Below are 23,569 nucleotides of genomic sequence, written 5' to 3'. Positions count from 1 at the left end.
GAGGTAAGCGGAGTTTTGAACCTCTCCTCATTGGAGTCTTGAGATGCCTGTGATGATAGTCGAGTCCTTTTAGCAACTGGTGTTGCTGGATCGTTAGCAACAATGTCTTTACCCTTGGAAGATCGACGAGACATTTGCAAGAGAATAGGCCTACAGCAAAGAACCAACAACAGTACCACACAAGATAAATATCAACATGATTCGATGCAAATAGAAGTGAAAAATAGAGATTTCAATACATAAATACAAACTTAAGACAGTGCAGACCCAAACAAACTTCCATCAATGCTAAGGTGCACAATATGACAGGTGCAGCAAAATGATGATAGTGCAAAGGAGTATAGAGAGACAAATTCAACCAGAACTGTTAATGAGACAATTTACCATGACCATGATATGCATACAAAGACAGCATTCAAACATTAAGAACGGATATCATAAAACATACCACATAAGATATGAACATAAAAAAATTTCAAAGTGAAGGCTCAGAGCACCCAAACTAGAGCACATGGCTGTGAGACACAATATTCAGAAAAAAAGTTGTTTTAAAGGAATACTTTCAAGATTACATCATCCACACGTTATGTTAACATAAAAGCACAGTGAACCAATGCTGTAACCCAACATCAACTCACAGACAAGTGAAAGGAGCAAGTCACATAAATACCAAACCCATTTAACAAAAGAATTTCAGAATCAACAACAGGCAAATATCAGAACAATAAAACAAAACATTGTGACCCCTCAACATGGAAACGGATGAAATCAACAACAAACATAATAAGCCATACCCATCACACAACGTGAGAATGTTTCGAACACAAAATCAATCCAAATGGTAAGAAAAACATCCATGAAATAGGTAAAATGAGACGAGGAAAACAAGACCCATACCTTTTCTTGATGATTTGGATAAGAAATGAAGCACCAATGAGGTTTGAAAATGGGTACACGGAGTGTTTGGGAAGGAGACAGTTGAGAGGGAAGATGAACAGTCACAAAAGTTCGAGGGAAAAACTGAAGAAGATTTAAAAACTGCCCCTATTTCTGCCAAACACGCATTTTTCGCGACTGAATAGAGTCGTTAACAAGTCGCCAGCTCAAGCCGCCAAAACACTCAAAGACAAAAGTTTGAAAAAATTTTCTAAGTGTTTTTCGCGACTGGAAGGTCTACCCACGAGTGAGTCGCGAGATGAGCCGTGAAAATCTCTGAGTAACCCTCGTGACTGGACCTTCCACTCGCGAACAAGTCGCCAAAAATGACCCGCGAAGACGCGACTGAGGCTCGCGACTTGACTTAACCGCGACTAAGCCGCCAAAACAGGGCAAAACAGGATTTTTGAAATTTTCAGATTTTTTTTTTTTTTAAACAAAATACTTTCCAAAAACACCTAAAACACTCAAAAATCTTTTTGTATTTGAATTAACAAAGATTGAGCATGTGAAAACACATTTCATCAAGTACAATCACACAAATGAATATGGCATTTATTGAACATAAACTTGTGTGTTGTGTGTGGATATCAACAATGAGATAGTCCTTAGTCTAATGTGAAGTTTCAATGATCAATTCAACCAAGGCATACACAATTAGTACTAGATCATGTGATTTATCTCAATTATAGAAATATGTATATATGACCTCCCACAAAACTTGATAACATATCTTGGAGCTTTACATTTGACTCCACTTTCAAACATATCATTTGATTATTTTGATCTTTTGAGACAATCACCTCTCATTGTGAGAGTGATATTTGATATTTCACTTTAAAGAACTAGCCTTTGGCTTTTTGAATAAACATTCACTTTAATATAAGGTCGCTTACCCTTTTTCCTAGTCGAATACTAGAATATGCGACAGGCTTTTGTAGCTCAATATCTCTTTTCATTTGGAGATTTACATTTGGTGAGCTCTTCTTAGCAAAAACAAAAATAAAGTGTGGGAAGATATATAGACACAAGTCTATGCAAGTCTCAAGATCATCATAACCATTCACTAATAATTCATGACGAGTTTGAAGATCTATTTACAACAATCACATAGATTTCAAGATTTCTCCCACAGTGATATGAGTGCAAAGAAACAAGCAATGCTCGATAATGCACAAAACCATTAGCACAAAGGTACAAAGCAAAACAGGTTTTGAGACAAAAACTCAACAATGTCAATCAAACTTTTTGATTTTCTAATTTTTATGTGATTTTTGGATTTTTGACACAAAAGAAGAAAAAGATTGATCAAAAATAAAAAGAAGCAACAATATGCACAGGTAGACGAGCAAACAACCATCAACAAAAATAACAAGCAAACAAACAAATATCGTCGCAAAGCATAGGAAGTATTAATGCATGGACATGTTGTAATGCTTATGCATGAGTACCCTTTTTCACTCACACGTCACTTGCGTTTGGGGTGATTTCCTTATAGGATTGGGTACGGGAGTTAGAGCTTTCAAACCTTCGTGAGAAGCTTTCCAAGCAGTTGGTGAATGCACCAATCATCTTCATCACGTTCATCATTCCGGGATCACCATTTTGATCTCTAGATTGTTCACCTGCCCAATTTCTTCTATCATTTCTAGGTCCTCCTGCCCTTTGAGGAGTTGCACTATTCTTTGCTCTCAGCTTTTGACAATTTGGTCGAGTATGCCCTTGAAGTCCGCAATGATGACACACATAAGTTGATCTAGGACTTCTTTGTGGTCGTGGACGAGACTTGGCACGAGATTCAGACCTACCCACATACTGATTGCGGGGATTCAACAACCGTTGATTCACCACATTCTTCTTCTCCTCCATCTTGAGCTTCTCATCAGTAAGGTCAACTTCAACTAGATCTTTAGCCTTTACAAACTTCACTTCTTTAGTGACAGTTCCAGATGAGTTACTTCCTCCGGTATATCCCAATTCGGATTTGTCTGAAAAACTCTTTTGAGATGAAATAACATCATCTAACTTCTTGGTGGTGACCCTCTTTATTTTAGCATTTGCTTGCACAACCTCTTGCTCAAGAAATCTCACTTTTGTGTAAGCTTCTGACAGCTCACCATTCAGTGTTTCTATCTCACATTTGGCCTCCCTATATCGGATTAGGAGACTTTTGTAATCCTCCTCTGCCTTCTTCATTTTTCTCACAGCAGCCTTGGCCACCCTTGTGTACTCACCCGACTTCTCCAAGAGTGAGTTATAGTTCTCTTGAAGATCGGCTGTGCTTTCATCTTCTTCAGCATCTGATTCTTCAACAATTCCTAGTGATTCTTCGTCACTATGTTCTCCAAGGTCTCGTACAAGCAGATTCAACTCGTCTGAAGACTCAACATAAGCAATAGTCATAAAAGCTGAGTAGTTCCCCTCTCCATCATAGCTTTCTTCAGATTCTGAGTCAGATGAATCCGAGTCACTCAATGTCGTGGCATACACTTTGCCTTTCGATTTCAAATAGTTCGGACATTCCTTCTTAAAGTGTCCATGCCCGTTACATTCGAAACAAGTGACACCTTGTGTAGGTTGGGATTCTTTTCCATCTTTCCTTTTGAATTCCTTTTTCTTCCTTCCTGAACTTTGGAATCTTCCTTTATCACCAAATTTGTCATTATTTTTGAATTTCAAGAATTTTCTGAAATTTTTAACAAGGTATGCAACATCTTTGTCAACCACATCTTCTCCCGATGAGTCTTGATCTTCCACTTTCTCATTAATGGTCTTAAGAGCAAGAGATTTACTCTTCCGTTGATTGGGCAGCGACATCTCATAGGTCTGAAGAGAACCAACCAGCTCCTGGACCTTGATGTCATCAAGGTCCTTACTCTCTTCAATCGCTGTCACTTTAGCACGAAAAATTTCCGGCAATGATCGAAGGATCTTCCTTACAATTTTAGAATCCTCCGTTTTCTCTCCCAAATTGAACTTGCTGACAACCACCTCATTTAGCTTCCCATAGAAAGAGTCAAAGGACTCATCCTCACTCATTTTGAGCTCCTCAAACCGAGTGGTCAGCATTTGCAACTTGGTGTCTTTAACTTTCTTCGTGCCTTCGTAGGTGGTTTCCAATATCTCCCATGCTTCTTTGGTAATGGTAATGTGAGAGATCCTGTGAAATTCATCTGGAGACACACCACAGAAAATAGCATTGAGTGCTTTACAGTTATCATTAGATGCAGCGAGTGCTGCCTTATCCCATGTGGATTTGGCTGCCTCAGGTTTGGTCCGACCAATCTCAACAGCATCCCAAACAAATTCATCAATAGAACACAGAAAAACTCTCATGCGAACCTTCCAAAAAGCATAATTACTACCATTAAAATATGGAGGTGCATTTAGGGATTGAGACCGATCCATCTCAAAAGGGAGTCAAGGATCACACAATGGTATTGAAACCAATAAAAGTGTACCTGCTCTGATACCAATTGAAAGTTCAAATATGTGTATACACACCCTTGAACGTTTAGACCCCCAAATTACAACTTAACCAATTCTCCTCAAACCGAGTGGTCAGCATTTGCAACTTGGTGTCTTTAACTTTCTTCGTGCCTTCGTAGGTGATTTCCAATATCTCCCATGCTTCTTTGGTAACGGTAATGTGAGAGATTCTGTGAAATTCATCTGAAGACACACCACAGAAAATAGCATTGAGTGCTTTACAGTTATCATTAGATGCAGCGAGTGCTGCCTTATCCCATGTGGATTTGGCTGCCTCAGGTTTGGTCCGACCAATCTCAACAGCATCCCAAACAAATTCATCAATAGAACACAGAAAAACTCTCATGCGAACCTTCCAAAAAGCATAATTACTACCATCAAAATATGGAGGTGCATTTAGGGATTGAGACCGATCCATCTCAAAAGGGAGTCAAGGATCACACAATGGTATTGAAACCAATAAAAGTGTACCTGCTCTGATACCAATTGAAAGTTCAAATATGTGTATACACACCCTTGAACGTTTAGACCCCCAAATTACAACTTAACCAATTCAAGCATTATGTCAAACAACTAGTGTGCGGAAAATGAACATAAACTACAATATAGAATTGGATAAATTATCTAAACCAAAATAAAATCACAACCCACAGCAGATAATAAAAAGCAAAGATAAAAGGGAAGGAAGATGCAAACATAAAGACAACACGCGATGTGTTATCGAAGAGGAAACCGAAACCCTCGCGTAAAACCTCTCCGCCGCCCTCCAAGCGGTAAACAATCCACTAGAAAATATAGTTGGGATACATGGACAACAATAGACCCTCCAAGCCTAATCTACCCAGTGCACCTAAGCCCTCTAAGCTTCTTTCTTCAACGAGGTTGCGCCGAACCTTTTTCTTTTCTAGCTTCCCGGATTCCGCTACTAGACCGTAGCATCAACCAATGAAGATTGGTTCCTTCCTAACTGCTTCCCAGAAATCCAAACAGCCCTCTCACAGTGATGAATATGGTGAGAACAAGGTTTGGTAAAATGCCTCTCAAGGATTTGACAATGGAGAGGAAGAGAGTTGAGTAATTTGAAGAGATTCTAATGTATAGATTGTGGGTGAATCAATCTTGTTTTTCTTTAGAGTTTCTCTCTTAAAATTCTTTCTGGAAGCTCTCTTACATTTGTGGGTAAAAGGGGTATTTATACTGGAGTGGGAGAGGAATGTGAAACGTCAGGATTTACAAAACAGGGGTGGCTCGCGGCTTGACCTCGCGACTTGACTAAGTCGCGAGATCCAGTCGCGAGATAACCGTATGGCTAGTTGTCCTGTTTTGTCCTGTAGTGCTCCAGCTAGCATGACTGTTCACCTTCCGGCATGCTTGGCACGTGTGTTGCATTTGGCGGCTTGCAGCCGCGAGTCACTCGCAAGTCTCTGTTTTCTTGTACACTCTTGAGCAAACTTCACTCTATCTCACTCACTACCCTTACAACAAACCCACCTAAATATAGGGTTACTAAATGTTGAAATACAAGCAAATTTGACACGGAATAAAGCCAATTAGATGGTTGAATAAATTCAAACTTACATGCATCAATAGCCTTTCTTCCATATAGCAAAGTTGTTACTTCCATTTATCATTCTTTTCTATTGCCTTGATATCTTTGTTGATAACATTTCTTTATATTCTATAGGTCCTCAAACAGGAAAAAAACACATTTGATTATTGATATTCTCTAGTTGAATCATTGAGATATTGTATACTTCCCATTTACCATAGTATTTCACTAGAACTTCTTTCTAATGATGTTAATGAAAATATTTTTATGAATAAGAGAAGTTGGTGATGGACATGGATAGGATAGTTCTTCCAAACTTAATTAACATGTTCTTCTCTAGGTAAAGAAAAAACACTAGATATTTCCATTCTTCTTGGGTGTTCCTATTTCATGTTGATTAAATGGTCCAATTACATGCAATGTCCAATTGAAGGTGCAACTACATTGCTAGTCTAGAGTTAAGTGTAGTAAAAAATAAATTTGACATAGGCAATATGGTTACAATAGGAAAACCTTCGCAAGAATAGCCTCAATGAGTGATATTTAGGTCACCACTCCTTGAATAATTCACTAACAAATATTGAGTTTACGAGTACAAGAAATATTACCTGATCCTAAAGTACCTACCTACCTATAGTAGAACCTACTGACCTATCCAAGCCCATATCTAACCTAGTTGGACTACTCTTTTTAGCTAACTTCTTCAATGTACATGAATCTACCAATGTGTGGTTGAATCTTACAACAATACTTGATTGATGCAGTTGATTTGTGCAAAGTACTTCATAGTAACATGCTCCAATACAAATGGTAGTAGCTCAGTACAAAACCTTAGGCACACGAAGTCATAACAACTTCTCAGTATGCCTATCTCTTCTAAATGCAGTAGAGATGCAAAGTTCAGCATTCTCAAGCAATTTCTTGAACAGTTTTCTTCATTCTTCAACATGGATATACAATACACTTTTGGACACTGAAACTTAGACTCAAAATTCATATAAAGTGCATATTGGAATGGATTTTTCAATACATACAAATAATGACCCTAACACCATGTTATGCTCCTAAACACATGTAAGTCGAAATTGTATCTTTTTTCCATTCTAATCTTGGATCATACCTCTTGATCATTTTAAGAATTTATCAAATCATTCTTTCAGCTATGCCATTTTGATTTGATGATCTAAGGACTTTTAAAGATGACCAATACTATTTGTTTCATAAAATTCTTTAAATTCATTTTATCTGAATTTGCCCTTCTATCGAATCACAAGATCTTAATTTCATAACTACTATACCTATCTACAACAGTTTAAACTTTTTAAATAATTTTAAAATCCTCATAATTCTATTTTAGAAAAAATAAATCTTCTTTTTGACTAAAATCATCAATGAAGAGAAGAAAATAGTTATTTGTACCAAACAATGATGGTTTCAGTCCACACACATCGCTATGAACAAGCTATAGTGACTTAGTTTCTCTCTAAAAGCTATTTCTTGATTGCTTAACAATGATACATCTTCATAAATTTGCTCAGATTTTCAATGGAATACAATTCTCTCATCATCTTATTTTTTTCACCATAAATTTTAAGTCCAGCAAAATTTAAATGTCATCGGCACCTTGATTATCACATTTTTTCCATAGTCCCTAACCAACTACAATCCCTCAAGAGAATACCATAGTCTTTTTTTAAAATTTGGTTGTTAAGACTTTCCTTAAGGTCTTGGTGGTTTGCTGTTTAGGTAATGGAAATTGTAGTGGTTCTTTGGAGGGAACCGAGCCCCTGGAGTCTAAGAGGGAGAATGAGAGAATTTAGAGACTTAGAAGAGAATTCACTTAGTTCTTTACTAATAAGCAACAGAAAATAAAATAACAAGGTGATTCGTTGACAAATGGAAAAAACCTCTCGCAAGGCCAAAACCCCATCGAGTGAATTTAAAGTCACAATTTTCAAGAATCCACTAATCAATAATCAAGCAGTTACAAGTATAAGGAATACAAATCTCTAATTTGTGACTAACTCCTTTGCATGGATCCCAGTGCGTAACGAACTCCAGCAACTTGAATGATTGTTATTGGTTGCAAAATTCTTCACTTCATCTACAATTAAGATTGGGAAATACTTGGTTATAAAATTCAAAGGCGTACAAAACGTAGTAACTTCTCACAGAGTATATATGTTCTAGGTCTTTGTTTTCATACTTGATGACTTTTAAGATAATCCTTATATATAACTAGGGTTGTGAGAAAAGAAACCCTAATCATCCAAGTCATCATAGGTCGACTTTTAGATTTGGAAATTCTAAAATCGTAGATCTCGATAGATCGAGTTTGTATTGAGCTTCTCCATTAATCCTCGATAGTAGCATCTGTCGAGCTTGTGTTGAGACTTAATGAAACAGCTTTTCTTCACTTGTTGCTTGGATCAACTTTCATGTCTTTAATGGAATCACTTGAAATGTTTGAACAACATATTTCTTGATACATTAAACCCAACTTAGATCTATCCAATTACAAGTAAAGTGCGTTTTGTTAAAAGATTAGCTAATTACATAGAAAACATGACCTTAACAATCGCCCACTTTGGCAATCTATCATAAAACAACAAGCATAATTATGAGAGAAGTATAAAACAATAGTCTCCATAACTATTACACAAAAAGTACATAAGTTTAACAACTACTATGAACTCTTGAAAAATTTTGCAAGAAGAGAGATCATGGCAAAAATTATGCTCGTTCGTTTCCCACATTTCTCTTCTCTTTTATCTTGGGCTTCTCAGCAATAGGACCAACATCAGCTGATTCTTTGGCTTTCATAAACTTCACTTCTTTAGTGACATTTCCAGATGAGCTACTTCCTCTGGTATATCCCAACCCGGATTTGTCTGAAAAGCACTTTTGCGATGATCCCAACCCGGATTTGTTTGAAAAGCACTTTTGCGATGAAATAACATCATCTAGTTTCTTGGTGGTGACCCTCTCAATTTTGGCATTTGCTTGCACAACCTCTTGCTCAAGAAATCTCACTTTTGTGTAAGATTCTGACAGCTCACCATTCAGTGTTTCTATTTCACATTTGGCCTCCCTATATCGGATTAGGAGACTTTTATAATCCTCCTCTGCCTTCTTTATTTTTCTCACAGCTGCCTTGGCCACCCTTGTGTACTCACCCGACTTCTTCAGGAGTGAGTTACAATTCTCTTGAAGGTTGGCTGTGCTTTCATCTTCTTCAGCATCTAATTCTTCAACAATTCCCATTGATTCTTCATTACTATGTTCTCCAAGGTCTCGTACAAGCAGATTCAACTCGTCTGAAGACTCAACATGACCAATAGTCATAAAGGCTGAGTAGTTTCCCTCTCCATCACAGCTTTCTTCAGATTCTGAGTCGGATGAATCTGAGTCACTCAATGTCGTAGCATACACTTTGCCTTTCGATTTCAAATAATTCGGACATTCTTTCTTAAAGTGTCCATGCCCGTTACATTCGAAACAAGTGACACCTTGTGTAGGTTGAGATTCTTTTCCATCTTTCTTTTTGAATTCCCTTTTCTCCCTTCCTGAACTCTGGAATTTTCCTTTATCACCAAACTTGCCATTATTTTTGAATTTCAAGAATTTTCTGAAATTTTTTACAAGGTAAGCAACATCTTTGTCAACCACATCTTCTCCCGATGAGTCATGATCCTCCACCTTCTCACTAATGGTCTTAAGAGCGAGAGATTTATTCTTCCGTTGATTGGGCAGCGACATCTCATAGGTCTGAAGAGAACCAACCAGCTCCTGGACTTTGATGTCATCAAGGTCCTTGCTCTCTTCAATCGCTATTACTTTAGCACGAAAACTTTCCGGCAATGATCGAAGGATCTTCCTTACAATTTTAGAGTCCTCCGTTTTCTCTCCCAAATTGAACTTGCTTACAATCACCTCATTCAGCTTGCTATAGAAAGAGTCAAAGGACTCATCCTCACTCATTTTTAACTCCTCAAACCGAGTGGTTAGCATCTGCAGCTTGGTGTCTTTTACCTTCTTCGTGTCTTCATAAGTGGTCTCCAATATCTCCCATGCTTCTTTAGCAACGGTAATGTGAGAGATCCTGTGAAATTCATCTGGGGACACACCACAGAAAATAGCATTGAGTGCTTTACTGTTAGCATTAGATGCATCAAGTGCTGCCTTATCCCAAGTGGATTTGGCTTCCTTAAGCCTGGTCCAACCTATCTCAACAGCATCCCAAACAGATTCATCAATAGAACACAGAAAAGCTCTCATGCGAACCTTCCAAAAAGCATAATTATTACCATCAAAATATGGAGGTGCATTTAGAGATTGAGACCAATCCATCTCAAAAGGGAGTCAAGGATCACACAATGGTAATGAAACCACTAGAGGTGTACCCACTCTGATACCAATTGAAAGTTCAAATATGTGTATAAACACCCTTGAACGTTTAGACCCCCAATTTACAAATTAACCAATTCAAGCTTTATGTCAAACAACTAATGTGCGGAAAATGAACATAAGCTATAATATGGAATTGGATAAACTATCTAAACCAAATTAAAATCACATCCCACAGCAGATAATAAAAGGCAAAGATAAAAGGGAAGGAAGATGCAAACACAAAGATAACACGCGATGTGTTATCGAAGAGGAAACCGAAGCCCTCGGCGTAAAACCTCTCCGCCGCCCTCCAAACGGTAAATAATCCACTAGAAAATATAGTTGGGATACAAGGACAGCAATAGACCCTCCAAGTCTAATCTACCCAGTGCACTTAAGCCTTCCAAGCTTGTTGCTCCAACGAGATTGCGCCGAACCTTTTTCTTTTCTAACTTCCCGGATTCCGCTACTAGACCTTAGTATCAACCAATGTAGATTGGTTCCTTCCTAATTGCTTCCCAGCAAACCAAACAGCCCTCTCACAGTGATGAATATGGTGAGAACAAGGTTTTGGTAAAATGCCTCTCAAGGATTTGACAATGGAGAGGAAGAGAGTTGAGGAATTTGAAGAGACTCGAATGTATAGATTGTTGGTGAATCAATCTTGTTTTTCTTTAGGGTTTCTCTCTCTGGAAGCTGTTATACATTTGTGGGTATAAGGGGTATTTATACTAGAGTGAGAGAGGAATGTGAAACATCAGGTTTTACAAAACAGGGGTGGCTCGCGGCTTGACCTCGCGACTTGACTGAGTCGCGAGATCTAGTCGCGAGATAACCATATGCCCAGTTGTCCTGTTTTGTCCTATAGTGCTCCAGCTAGCATGATTGTTCACCTTCTGGCACGCTTGGCACGTGTGCTGCGTCTGGCGGCTTGAAGTCGCGAGCTACTGCGAGAGCAAACGGCGAGTCTCTGTTTTCTTGCACACTCTTGAGCAATCAACACTCTATCTCACTCACTACCCTTACAACAAACCCACCTAAATACAGGGTTACTTAATGCTGAAATACAAGCAAATTTGGTACGGAATAAAACCAATAAAATAGTTGATTAAATACAACCTTACAGGTACCATGTCAAGAAGCTAATGAAAGACAAATAGAAGAGATGCAACAACAAGATAGGCTCAGAAACAGAAAGTAGGAAAAGAGCAATGTATGAAAACGCATGAGCATGTTACGTGCAATCTAACACAGCTTCATGGGAAAGGCCCAAACCAATAGGCAACACAACACATTGTATAGGCAAGATTACAACCTAGAATGCATGAAACATGATTATAATGCTTGAAAATGCAATGCATGAGCATGTGATAAGCATTACAACAAAACCCAACCCACTTATTGAAGGATTGAAGCTTGGAAGAAGCCGAAAAAGAAGAGGGAAGAAGGATTTTAGTGAAGAACAAGGGTTTGGATCATGAGAGAAGAGAGAGATCGAAATATTTAAGTGACAATAGAATTGGGTCGAGCCTCAAGTATATATAGATCCAAGCATCTCAATAGTTTGAGGAGATATCGAGAGGTGTCAAGAACAAAAACTCAATAGATCGAGAGGTGTAAAGAACAGAAACTCGATAGATTGAGAGGTATCGAGGGGGTGTCGATGGCCAAACTTCTTCGATGGATCAAGGAGGTGTCGAGCTTCTATTGAGCAAATAGAGAGTTTAGAAATTTGGCTTGATGGATCGGGCTATCTATCGAGAGGTATAGAGAGAACCTAAAAAATCTTCGATAGAAGAAACTTGTGTCAAGAGGTATCGAACTACTGTTGAGCTTCTATCAGGCTAGTATGAAGCAAATAGAAACTACTTTTTTCAAGGAGGGAAAAACACATGTGATGAATGCAAACAAGATAGACACCAAACCAAACATCAAAAAAGCATTTTAAGCACTCAAACATAGCAACATCTCTAGATGCAAAGCATTCTGAGATCAACACACACTCTAAACAAGTCTAACCAATTTTATTTTAAAAAACAAGTCAAGATAGTTCAGTAAGTTTATACTACCACATGTATTCCTTGTGATGGCCAAATCGCATTGTACCTGTACAATAGTATCAAGAGTAACAAAGAGTACGCATGTTGTGTGTGAAACTTTTGCAAGAAAGCATGTGTCTGATCATAGGAAAATAATGATATAAGAGAATCAAGAACATCCACACATAATTATAACTGTTTGATGGAAACCATCACTTTTAAGGTACATCATATAACTCCCACATTTCTTAGAAATGTGCTTGCAACCATATATAAAAGTATTTTGATTCTTTTTGCTTTTCATATTCTTTGCATAGTTTTCTTTTAAGCATGAAAAGGCATATCATACATGGGCATATAGGAGAGAGAAAAGTTTTACCCAATTATGTATGCCAAACATCCTTTCATGCTGTGCAAGTGCTACACCTTACCGAGCATGGTTTTTATGAATTGCACACAGATGTTTATGATTGATAAGTTTTAGTGGTGAGATGATTATTTATGCCTTTCTCTTAAATTTTTTTTAGTCCTTTCCATCAAAAGAATGATAAGGATAAGAATGATACACGATTAACCGAATCATACAAATCACACAACAAGCCACAAAGCTCACATTGCTTAGTTGTGCATGAAGATGCTCATCTAAGCTACAAGTGATACAAAGTTTAAGAAACCTTGTTTTAAATGCCATCCAAGGGTACACAAGTACCAGTATACATAAACAGACACTGTTTTTGTATTTTTCAATTTTTTTTATTAAAAGAAAAAAAAAAAAAAAACAAAACACACAAACAAACATATTAAAAAGTAATAAAAATTAGACTGACTCAAAAACAAATAGACAAGCAAAGAAGAAATGCAAGATCAAAGAAGGAATCACTTGAAGGAGTCTTTTTCCTTCCAAACAGGAGACTTGGAGGGAGATGAAGTTTTCTTGTTCTGAGACCTCTGCGTAGGTGAATAGGAAGGAGGATTAAACCCATTGAAATTCTTCAAGAACAACACTGCCTTTAAGAGTTCCCCAAGAGGAGCCAAAGAGTTCTAAAGTTGATTTTGGCCTCCAAAAGATAACACACTTTTGCTTTGTTGTGTGGCAAGCCACTTATAGCAATTTGGATGAGTGTGTCCTGAAGCTCCACAGTGATGACAGAAGTGAGTTTTCTTCGGTTGAGACCTCTTCTTAGTGGAGTGATGATTGTTCTGCTTATTTTCTTTAACAACCTTAAGGGGTGCTCCTAGAATGGATTTACCTTTATCAGGCTTATCCTCACAAAAAATTTCAATTTTACTCTCAGTTATCTTTAGTTTAGTATTAGAAGCAAGCGGAACAAAAACAACATTATTCAATGCACTAGAGCAATTACTACAAGAAAAGAGAGAGTGATCATACCTGAGACTGATTTTATTAGATGCACCCTTTGGAAATTCAACATTTCATCCAACTCAGTACTTGAAATTCTTTTCAATTAAGCTCTCACTTGAAATAGCTCAGCATCTAGTCTCTTGGTCTTCTTAGTCAGGAAGTTGTTTTCAAACCCCAGTGCTCCGATGGTTTGATTTGCTTCATCAACTTTAGTGGAGAGTTCCTGTTGTTCCAACCCCACTTCACTTAACTTCCTTGTGGCTGTACAGCTTTTCATGCTTCTCAGAATTCTTGTAAAGCTTTGAGTAGGTAGTATGGATATCATCTTTTTCATCCATCTCTTCAAACTTGGACTCCATCAGATCCTCTTCCTCATCAGCAGATTCTTCTGATTCTTTGGAAGAATCAATAGTAGCTATGAAGGAACTGACTATTCTTTCTTGATCACTATTTTTCTAAATTTGCTTCTGGTTTAGTATCACTCATGGTGGTAGCCAGGGTTTTGCTCTAGCTAGTTGACTTGAGATAGGTGGGACATTCATGCTTCATGTGTCCATACCCTTGACACCCATAACATTTTGGACTAGTTGGTATGTTGCTAATTTGTCCAATTTCTTTAGATTCTCTCTTGAATTTATCTTAAGACTTAAATTGAGAGAATCTAGACTGTTTGTGATTCTTGTCATTTGTCTTGACATTCTCATTTTTGATGAACTTCTTGATTTTCTAGTAATATAAGATTCAAAATTTGAATTTCCATCTTCAGGCGACTCATCTTCTTCATCAGTCTTGGCTTTTAGAGCCATATTCTTGCTCTTGCCTCCCTTGCCAATCCTTACTAAACCTAATTCATAGATTTACAGATTCCCAATCAACTCTATCACAAGAATGGTGTCAATGTCCTTTGATTCTTCTATAGTAGTGATCTTGGCATGGAATTGCTCCAGAAGAGATCTGAGGATTTTTTCTTACAATTTTAGGCTCTGGAATCTTTTCACCTAAATTGAATGATGAATTCATTATGTCCTTGAGCTTGGCATAGAGTTCATTGAATGTCTCACCATCATCCATCCTGATTTCTTCAAAACTCGTAGTAAGCCTTTGAAGCTTGGAATCTTTCACAGCTTTGGTACCTTCATAAGTGTTTTGAAGGATTGTCAATGCCTCATTCTCACTCTCAGTGGATGAGATCTTCTTAAACTCCTTGTTAGTCACAGCACTAAACAAGGAATTTAACTCTCTACTGTTGAAATTTGCAGCTTTGATCTTGTTATTATCCTAAGATACTAGTGGATCAGTTGGTTTGGTCCATCCAACCTCGACAGCCAGCCATACGTTTTCATCTAAAAATTACAAAATAGCTCTCATGCATACTTTCTAGTATGCATAGTTAGTACCATAAAAAAGAGGAGGTATAATCAACGATTGTCCACAATCCATAACAACAGCAGTCAATGGATCACACAACAAAAATTAAAATCTAATTAGAGTATGTCCACTTTGATACCACTTGTTGGATTAAGATAGATTGACCCTAGTTAATTAATTCAATTATTTAAGTTGATTAATTAGATCAAATTACATGCAAATCGTGGAGGCACCAACAAATCACCAAATAACTAATATGTAGCTAAAAATAAAATAACAAACTGATTTGTTGACAAATGGGGAAAACCTCTCTCAAGGCAAAAATCCCACTGGGTGAATTTAAGGTCACTACTCCCAAGAATCCACTAATCAATAATCAAGCGGTTACATATATAAGGAATCTTACCACTACCCTGTCCTGTCCTAAAATACCAACCTACGGTTGAACCTTCGCTCCAATATCCAATTGGACTTGATCTTCTAGTAGTCTTCTTTTCTTTGTTGCACAAATCTCCAATCTGTGACTAACTCCTTTGCACGGATCCCAGTACTTGACTAACTCTAGCAACTTGAATAATTGTTGTTGGTTGCAAAGTTCTACTTTATCAATAATGAAGATCAATAAGCACTTGCTTACGAAACCCAAAGGCGTAAAAAACACAGTAGCTTCTCACAGAGTATATGTGTTCTAGGTCTCTGTTTACGTACTTGATGACTTTTAAAATAATCCTTATATATGACTAGGGTTGTGAGAAAAGAAACCCTAATCATCCAAGTCATCATGGGCCAAATTTCAGATAAAAAAAATTCTGAAATCGTAGATCTCGATAGATCGAGCTTGTGTCGAGCTTCTCTATTAATTCTCGATAGCAACATCTGTTGAGCTTGTGTCGAGACTTAATGAAACAGTTTTTCTTCACTTGTTTCTTGGATCAACCTTCTTGTTTTTAATGGAACTACTTGATATGTTTAAACAACATATTTCTTGATACATTAAATCCAACTACAAGTAAAGTGCGTTTTATCAAATGATTAGCCAGTTACATAGAAAATATGATCCTAACAAGTAATATTGTAATCGATTTAAGAATAGTGAAATTATTCGGAATTTGTCTTGTGGTTTTTCCTTTCAAAGAGAAAAGGGTTTCCACTTAAATATTTGTGTTCTTGTGTGTGATTGCTATTTAAGATTGATAATATTGATGGTAATATTATTCGGGACCCAACAATAAATGTATTACATTGTCTAGCTATTGAATAGAAAACCAGTGGGTGGCCAAGTTTAAGTACCCACCTTAACTCCTAGCTGACTTGTACTGTAATTTAATAAACATGAGATTATCTTGAAAGAAAGAATGAAATTTTTTTTTTTTTTTTTTTTTTTTTTTTTTTTTTTTTAAGTTTAGGGGCATTTTTCTCCACTAAAATTTGTTAAAATTTCTAGAAAGTGTATTAAATATTGGGAGATTTAATTGTCAACATTATAGTGAGAGTAGTATCTCTCGTTTAAAAGACAAACCCAATAATGCCCTTTCTATCATTCGTAATTCCATATCTTTAGTCCTTAAATTGCTGTATCCCAAAAGTTTAAATTCTTTAAAAATGGAATAAGGCAATCGAACGTAAAGTGTAAAAAGTTCAAGTAGCAATAATTCTATTAGCAATCTTCAAATGTGTCCTAAATAAGCGCATTCAGTTTCATGTTGTGACTTTTGAGGCCAATACCAAAGAGAATGTCCTCTGTTGTACGTGTTAGATAACTCAGGCTTTTAGCCAAACTATTTAACAATTTTGGGTTTACTTTATCTTCATCATTATGAAAGGTTATAAACCCAATTGCATACACAAACCATTGCTTTTTTTTTTTTTAATTTTTTTATTGAATTATTCAAACATGTTTGGTTCGTTGCTTGTCAAAATTAAACCATTGTCATTTAAAAAAAAAACACTCAATCAAGATATCTCAACTCATGTGACTTACAAAGTATGTTACATGGAAATGTATTATTCGGTAGTTTGGAGTGTTTGCTCAAAACACAGCTGAAAGCGCACTTTTATTTGTATTTAAAAAATGTCCTCCATTTACTCAAACTTTCTCACACACTTTCCAGTAAAGCGCTTCTTTCTCACACACTTTCCGACAAGACAATGCCTTAGTTCATGCCTTAGCCCAGAGAGCGAGAAAGTCATCTCTTTTATTAATATTGATGGAGTGTTTCTTTTGACCTTCATGATTGTTTTACTATAGATTTTACTTCTATGAAATAAAACAGATAACAGTCTTTCTTCTAAAAATTTGAAAAATAAAAAAACACGTCTGCCATCAACTCAAATTGGTATTGACAAAGATGATTTGGTGACTTAAAAAGAGAGAGTCACGAAGGTGCGTAAAAAAGCTCTAATTTTCAGTTTTTCACTACTGAGGTTGTTCTTCAACCTTACTACCCTATATGAAAATTCTTAGCCTAAGCTGCCCTCTATAACTATTTGAATTTTAGAGGATATTTCTATTATTTGTTAAAGCTTTTGTACTATTTTGTTGTTAGTGTTCCTATAGAATGTTTCTCTTGTTTCTCGTTGTAAATATATGTGAACTCTTAATTCCTTTCGAGAGTATAGCCCATGGCAACAAAGTGGAAAAACACTTCTTCCGCCAGATAAGCATTCAAAAATCATATTTATTTTACGCTATTCTACTAATTATTAGTGGTATAATTTCCAAACAAGAAATTAAGGCAAAAATCTCATCCTAATTATTACCCAACGATGGGCGTACCATTCTTGGTTTGTATCTCTCTACCTTTTTTTTATTTTTATTTTTTATTTATTTTATTTATTTATTTTTTTTCACTCTTCATCTTATACACCATTGTACATCAATAGCCTTTCTTCCATACATCAAAGTTGTTACTTCCATTTATCATTCTTTTATATTGCCTTGATCTCTTTGTTGATAACATTTCTTTATATTCTATAGGTCCTCAAACAGGAAAAAAGCACGTTTGATTATTGATATTCTCTATATGAATCATTGAGATCATGTATACTTCCCAATTACCATAATATTTCACTAGAGCTTCTTTCTAGTGATGATAATGAAATTATTTTTATGAATAAGAGATGTTGGTGATGGACATGGATAGGAAAGTTTTTCTAAACTTAATTAACATGTTCTTCTCTAGGTAAAGGAAAAAAAAAGATATTTCCCATCTTCTTGGGTGTTCCTATTTCATGTTGATTAATTGGTCCAATTACATGCAATGCCCAATTGAAGGTACAACTACATTGCTAGTCTAGAGTTAAGTGTAGTGGAAAATAAATTTGACATAGGCAATATGGTTACAATCGGAAAACCTTTGCAGGAATAACACCAATGAGTGATATTTAGGTCACCATTCCTTGAATAATCCACTAATAAATATTGAGTTTACGAGTACAAAAAATATTACCTGATCTTGAAGTACCTACCTACCTATAGTAGAATCTACTGACCTATCCAAGCCCATATCTAACCTTGTTGGACTACTCTTTTTAGCAGAATTCTTCAAGGTACATGAATCTACCAATGTGTGGTTGAATCTTACAAAAATCCTTGATTGATGCAGTTGATTTGTGCAAAGTTCTTCACAATAACATGCTCCAATACAAATGGTAGTTAACTCAATACAAAACCTTAGGCACTTTAAAGGATTACCAATACTATTTGTTTCATAAAATTATTTAAATTCATTTTATCTAAATTTGCCCTTCTATTGAATCACAAGGTCTTAATTTCATAACTACTATACCTATTTGCAACAGTTTAAACTTTTTAAATAATTTTAAAATCCTCATAATTCTATTTCAGAAAAATAGAATAAGCTATGAATAAGCTACAGTGGCTTAGTTTCTCTCTAAAAGCTATTTCTTAATTGCTTAACAATGATACATCTTCATAAATTTGGTCAGATTTTCAATGGAAGACAATTCTCTCATCATCTTATTTTTTCACCATAAATTGTAAGTCCAGCAAAATTTAAATGTCATCGACACCTTGATTATCACATTTTTTTCGTAGTCCCTAACCAACTACAATCCCTCAAGAGAATATCAGTCTTTTTTTTAAAAGTTGGTTGTTAAGACCTTCCTTAAGGTCTTGGTGTTTTGCTGTTTAGGTAATGGAAACTGTAGTGGTTCTTTAGAGGGAACCGAGCCCCCAAAGATTAAGAGGGAGAATGAGAGAATTTAGAGACTTAGAAGAGAATTCACTTAGTTCTTTATTACTTAAACTTCCATGATTACAAGAACTAGCCTCTTATACTCAAGGCTTGGTTAGAAACAACTTCTTCTAGAGTACTATCCTAACAGCTATCCAACTACTATTATAGCTCATACTAGCACATCCTAATTCAAATAAGCATGTGACCTAATTGAAATAAGCATGTGCAGATTACAATTAACCATATGCCATTAATTGCACATTAACTACATGCTGTTATTGAGTTGATACTGCTGTTGTACTACTTGCTGTTGCACTGAGCTTGCTGCAACAATTACTCTACAACAATTGACCAATTAGTTCAGTCTTGACATTTGGCCTAGTCTTAAATAATAGTTTTCAAACTGAGCATATAAATATATAATAGACATCATAAATAAAATGGCGATCTATATTTTCTAAACAAATATGAACCTTTACTTTTTTGTTTCAAAGGAACTACATTTGAGTTATTGAAACTTTGAAAGTAACATTTTCAGTTATTAGTTCATCAAAATCTAAAAAAAGCATTTTACTCCCACATATTTGGTTATTAGTGCCAATGCCAAAAATGACATGTATCATTCTATTCTTTCTCTACTCCTTTGTATACTAACAACAAAGTTAACTCTACTTTTTTTTTTATATTTTTTTTTAAATTTTTTATGTCTATATCTTCAATATAGACATGAAATTTGAAATCTAAGAATAACCTCTCTCTCTCTCTCTCTCTCAGGCCTTCCTTTAGTTTATATATGTATAAAACTTAGACCCCGTAAAATTAATTTGGCTGTGACATTGCCCCTAGCTCTCTTTGTATACTACTTAATTCATTAGTAGCATTACATTTATTCAGCCTTTCACATTTATGTAGATTTGATTCCTAAACACTAACTCATCTTCATAATTATTATGTTAATAAGAATCATATTTAATCTCTTATAGATATTTTCCCTCAAGTTTCACCAAACTTTATAGGGATGTTTTAGGCTCATATTGCACTTGCTTTGACATAGTATGGCTATTGTGAGTATTGTCTGTACTAAATCCAATGTCTCTAGGTATTTAATTAATATTGAAATTCAGAATCAACAAAAAGTGTCAACTGATAGTTGACATGTAGATGTCAGAATGGTTTCGTTTGATCTCTTTCTCTGAAAAAATAAATAAATAATCAAATAAAGTTTGGCAGGAGAAAGTGACGAAAAGGGAAACATTGATGATGGCGTTGAGATTCTTATGGACTTATACAAAGCTTTGCAAATTGGTGATTGGAATGCTGCCAAGGAGTTCCTTAATCGCCATCAGCATGCAATAAGTGCAAAAATCACAGTTACGGAGAAGACCGCACTTCATGTTGCTGCTGAAGCTGGACATGTGCATGTAGTGGAGGAGTTGGTAAAGCAAATGTCTGAAGAAAATTTGGAAATAAAAGATTTTGAAGGTTTCACAGCTCTAGCTCGGGCAACTTTTAATGGAAACTACCGTATGGCAGAATGCATGCTTGGAAAGAATGAGAACTTGATCAGTATTCCAAATAACCAAGGAAATATTCCAGTTGTTCTGGCTCTTTTCAACGGGCATTTAAAGTTGGCTCGTGATCTCTATTTGCTCACTCCGCTAGAAATTCTAAAGCCAGAAAATGGCACCATGGGGGCTACAGTTGTTTGCGAGGCAATATATAACAAAGCTTTGGGTAAGAAATAACTCTTCGTCTTAACTATCCATTGAGGGTTATTTCCTTCTTGAAATTTTCGCAATATAATTCTGTATGATTGATTAATTTCTGTCCATGCCGTACAACACAACAGATATTGCTTTGGATTTAGTCAAGCGTTGTCCACGTTTGGTTGTTGCTCAAGGCATAAGCGGTGATTCCCCTCTTTATGCACTGGCTTGTATGCCTGATTATTTCCTAAGTGGAAATCGGCTCGTATTTTGGAAACGATGGATCTATTCCGGTTAGTACCATCCCTTTTACTCTTCATTCTTGTTTTTCGTTGACTTGTTTTAGTATTATGCAAATAATGGATGAATTTAATTATATAAATGTAAATTATGTGATAATATCCCTTAAAAAAAATCTATGAAAAAGGGAGCCCTTGAGGCCCAAACCCATATCCTTTGTTTGTAGATCCAATATAGCCCAAAAGAGAAGATAAGAGGTGTAAGGCTCTAAGCATTGCAAGAGGCCCATATGGCAAAAGGATCTAATTTTATTAAGGATTTTTTAGGTAACATCATGCAATAACAGTTTTTGTTTATTTAAGAGGGGGGGGGGGGGGGGGGGGTGCTTGTACCATCCAATAATGGGTTGAAATTTGGAATATCAAATATTTTCATTGTTTCATACAAATTCTGTGTATTTTTTTATTTTCATATCGTGATAGTTATAATAAGAAATGTGAGATTTGAACTTTAGATGCCTCTATTAGAAACATAAAGAGGTGCTGCCAAGTGCTTTACAGCTTAACTAATTTGCACCTTCACACCTAGATATTCAAACCTCCCTTCCCTCATTGTAACTATCGAATTTTTATTAATATATATATATATATATATATATATATATAAATGGATGTCAATTGAAATTACAAAAATCTTGACAGTTAAACAAAATATATTTATAGGTTGTAACACCCGACATTATTAATACTACATGTAGTAGTACTATACTACCATTTTGATGTAATGAAAATAATTTTTCTCAATTAAAATATGAATAAATTTTAGAATATCCATGTGATTCATAAGCCTAAATACAAAATAAAAATTCTAAAATATTAAGTTAAGATTAACAGTCTTAAACATTATTTGAAATTAAAAAGAGTAAGATTTTATGTTGATAACTTGATCTCTATGATAGAATTGGAAATGAAAAATAAGTATATCAAAATATGAATTTTGACATGTGTAAGGACGCGTTTCGTGGCGGACCGTAACAGTGTCGGGTTCGCACGTGAAAAGGCCCCTAACAATATCATTTGTAGAGCGTGGGTTTGGAAGGCTAGGCCTTGGTTGATAGGCGGTGGGTTTTTCACGGTGTTCGTACCAGTTTAAGTTTTCCTACACCCCTGGAGTCTTTCTCCTGGAGGTGGGCTGGGAGGCTCAGGTTTCTGGCCATTTTTCCCAACCCCCCTTTTTAGGTTACTTATTTTTCCTTTTATATTTGCCTGCGTTCATTGTCCTTCGTCCACGTATTGGATCAACCTTTCCTAGATTGATACTTGTCCCATCAGCCCATATTCAAAGTCGTTGGGGGTGGTTGTAAAAGCCAAAGAATGCGGCTTTGTCAGGTTCAGAGCATTGAATGGCAGTAAGGGCAGCTTTCCCTGGATATTTTAGATCTTTTTTCCGAGTTTCAGTTTTATACCATTTTTATCCTTCTTCACGAAGGGGAACTTTGGGTCTGCCGAGGACTGAACTACCCTCGACGGTACCCAAAGTCTATTTCGTTGAACTTGGGCCATAATCCTCCTCGGCTTGGCCCATAAATCATTTACACCCTACAACATGCTTATGGAAAAAACATGCAAGAATTAGAAAAATTAAGAGGATTTTTGTAAGAAATGATTTCTATAAGAGACTATTTCTATAGTCAGTAATTGTGTGGATTTATTTTGAAATAGGTAATCCTAATTTAATATTTTTGGAATGACCACTTGAACTAAAAGACTTTTGGCATATGATTAGTTATATTTTAAATTCATTAGAATTTTTAGAAAATCATTGCAATTAAAGGAATACAAGTGAAATGACATCATTTTCATTATTATAGTATACATATGCTTATGCAAAGTATTGGTTAACTTATATGAAAGCTATAGAGAATATTTAAATAAAATATTTGAAATTAAAAAATTAAATAGATAATAGAATTATAAGGTTTAAAAAAATAATTTTTCCAAATTATTTAAATAATATATTTTGTAAGTTTAGCTTTTATCAAAACCAAGAATTATTGTAGGTTATAATTTATAATAAATGGTGAAGCTTCTTTAAAATTCTTGATAGATTTTGATAATTAAATTTTAATTGGAGTAGTTTTTTTTTTTTTTTTTTTTTTAATTTCCTCAAATTTAAGTGGAATTTAATATATAAAAATCTATCTTAATAATTTTAATTTTATAGTGCGGTATATTGAGAACGCACGTCCTACAAAGGATAATACTTAAGTCAAGTTGCATAGCACAAGCACA

General features: G+C 35.6%; 1 protein-coding gene across 1 annotated transcript in view; it reads left to right on the top strand.

Annotated features, from left to right (window-relative positions):
- The window catches only part of LOC115985354 (ankyrin repeat-containing protein ITN1-like), a 56,565-nt gene that overhangs the window by 7,069 nt on the left and 25,927 nt on the right, over nt 1-23,569 (top strand). The window contains exons 3-4 of the mRNA XM_031108300.1: nt 20,563-21,066; nt 21,182-21,331. Coding sequence (XP_030964160.1) covers nt 20,563-21,066; nt 21,182-21,331 — 654 coding nt within the window. The remainder of the gene's footprint in view (nt 1-20,562; nt 21,067-21,181; nt 21,332-23,569) is intronic.

Source organism: Quercus lobata, chromosome 4 (assembly GCF_001633185.2).
Source record: "Quercus lobata isolate SW786 chromosome 4, ValleyOak3.0 Primary Assembly, whole genome shotgun sequence".
Classification (NCBI taxonomy): domain Eukaryota; kingdom Viridiplantae; phylum Streptophyta; class Magnoliopsida; order Fagales; family Fagaceae; genus Quercus; species Quercus lobata.
Note: the sequence above shows the minus strand (reverse complement) of the source record. Positions and strands in the feature narration are given on the sequence as shown.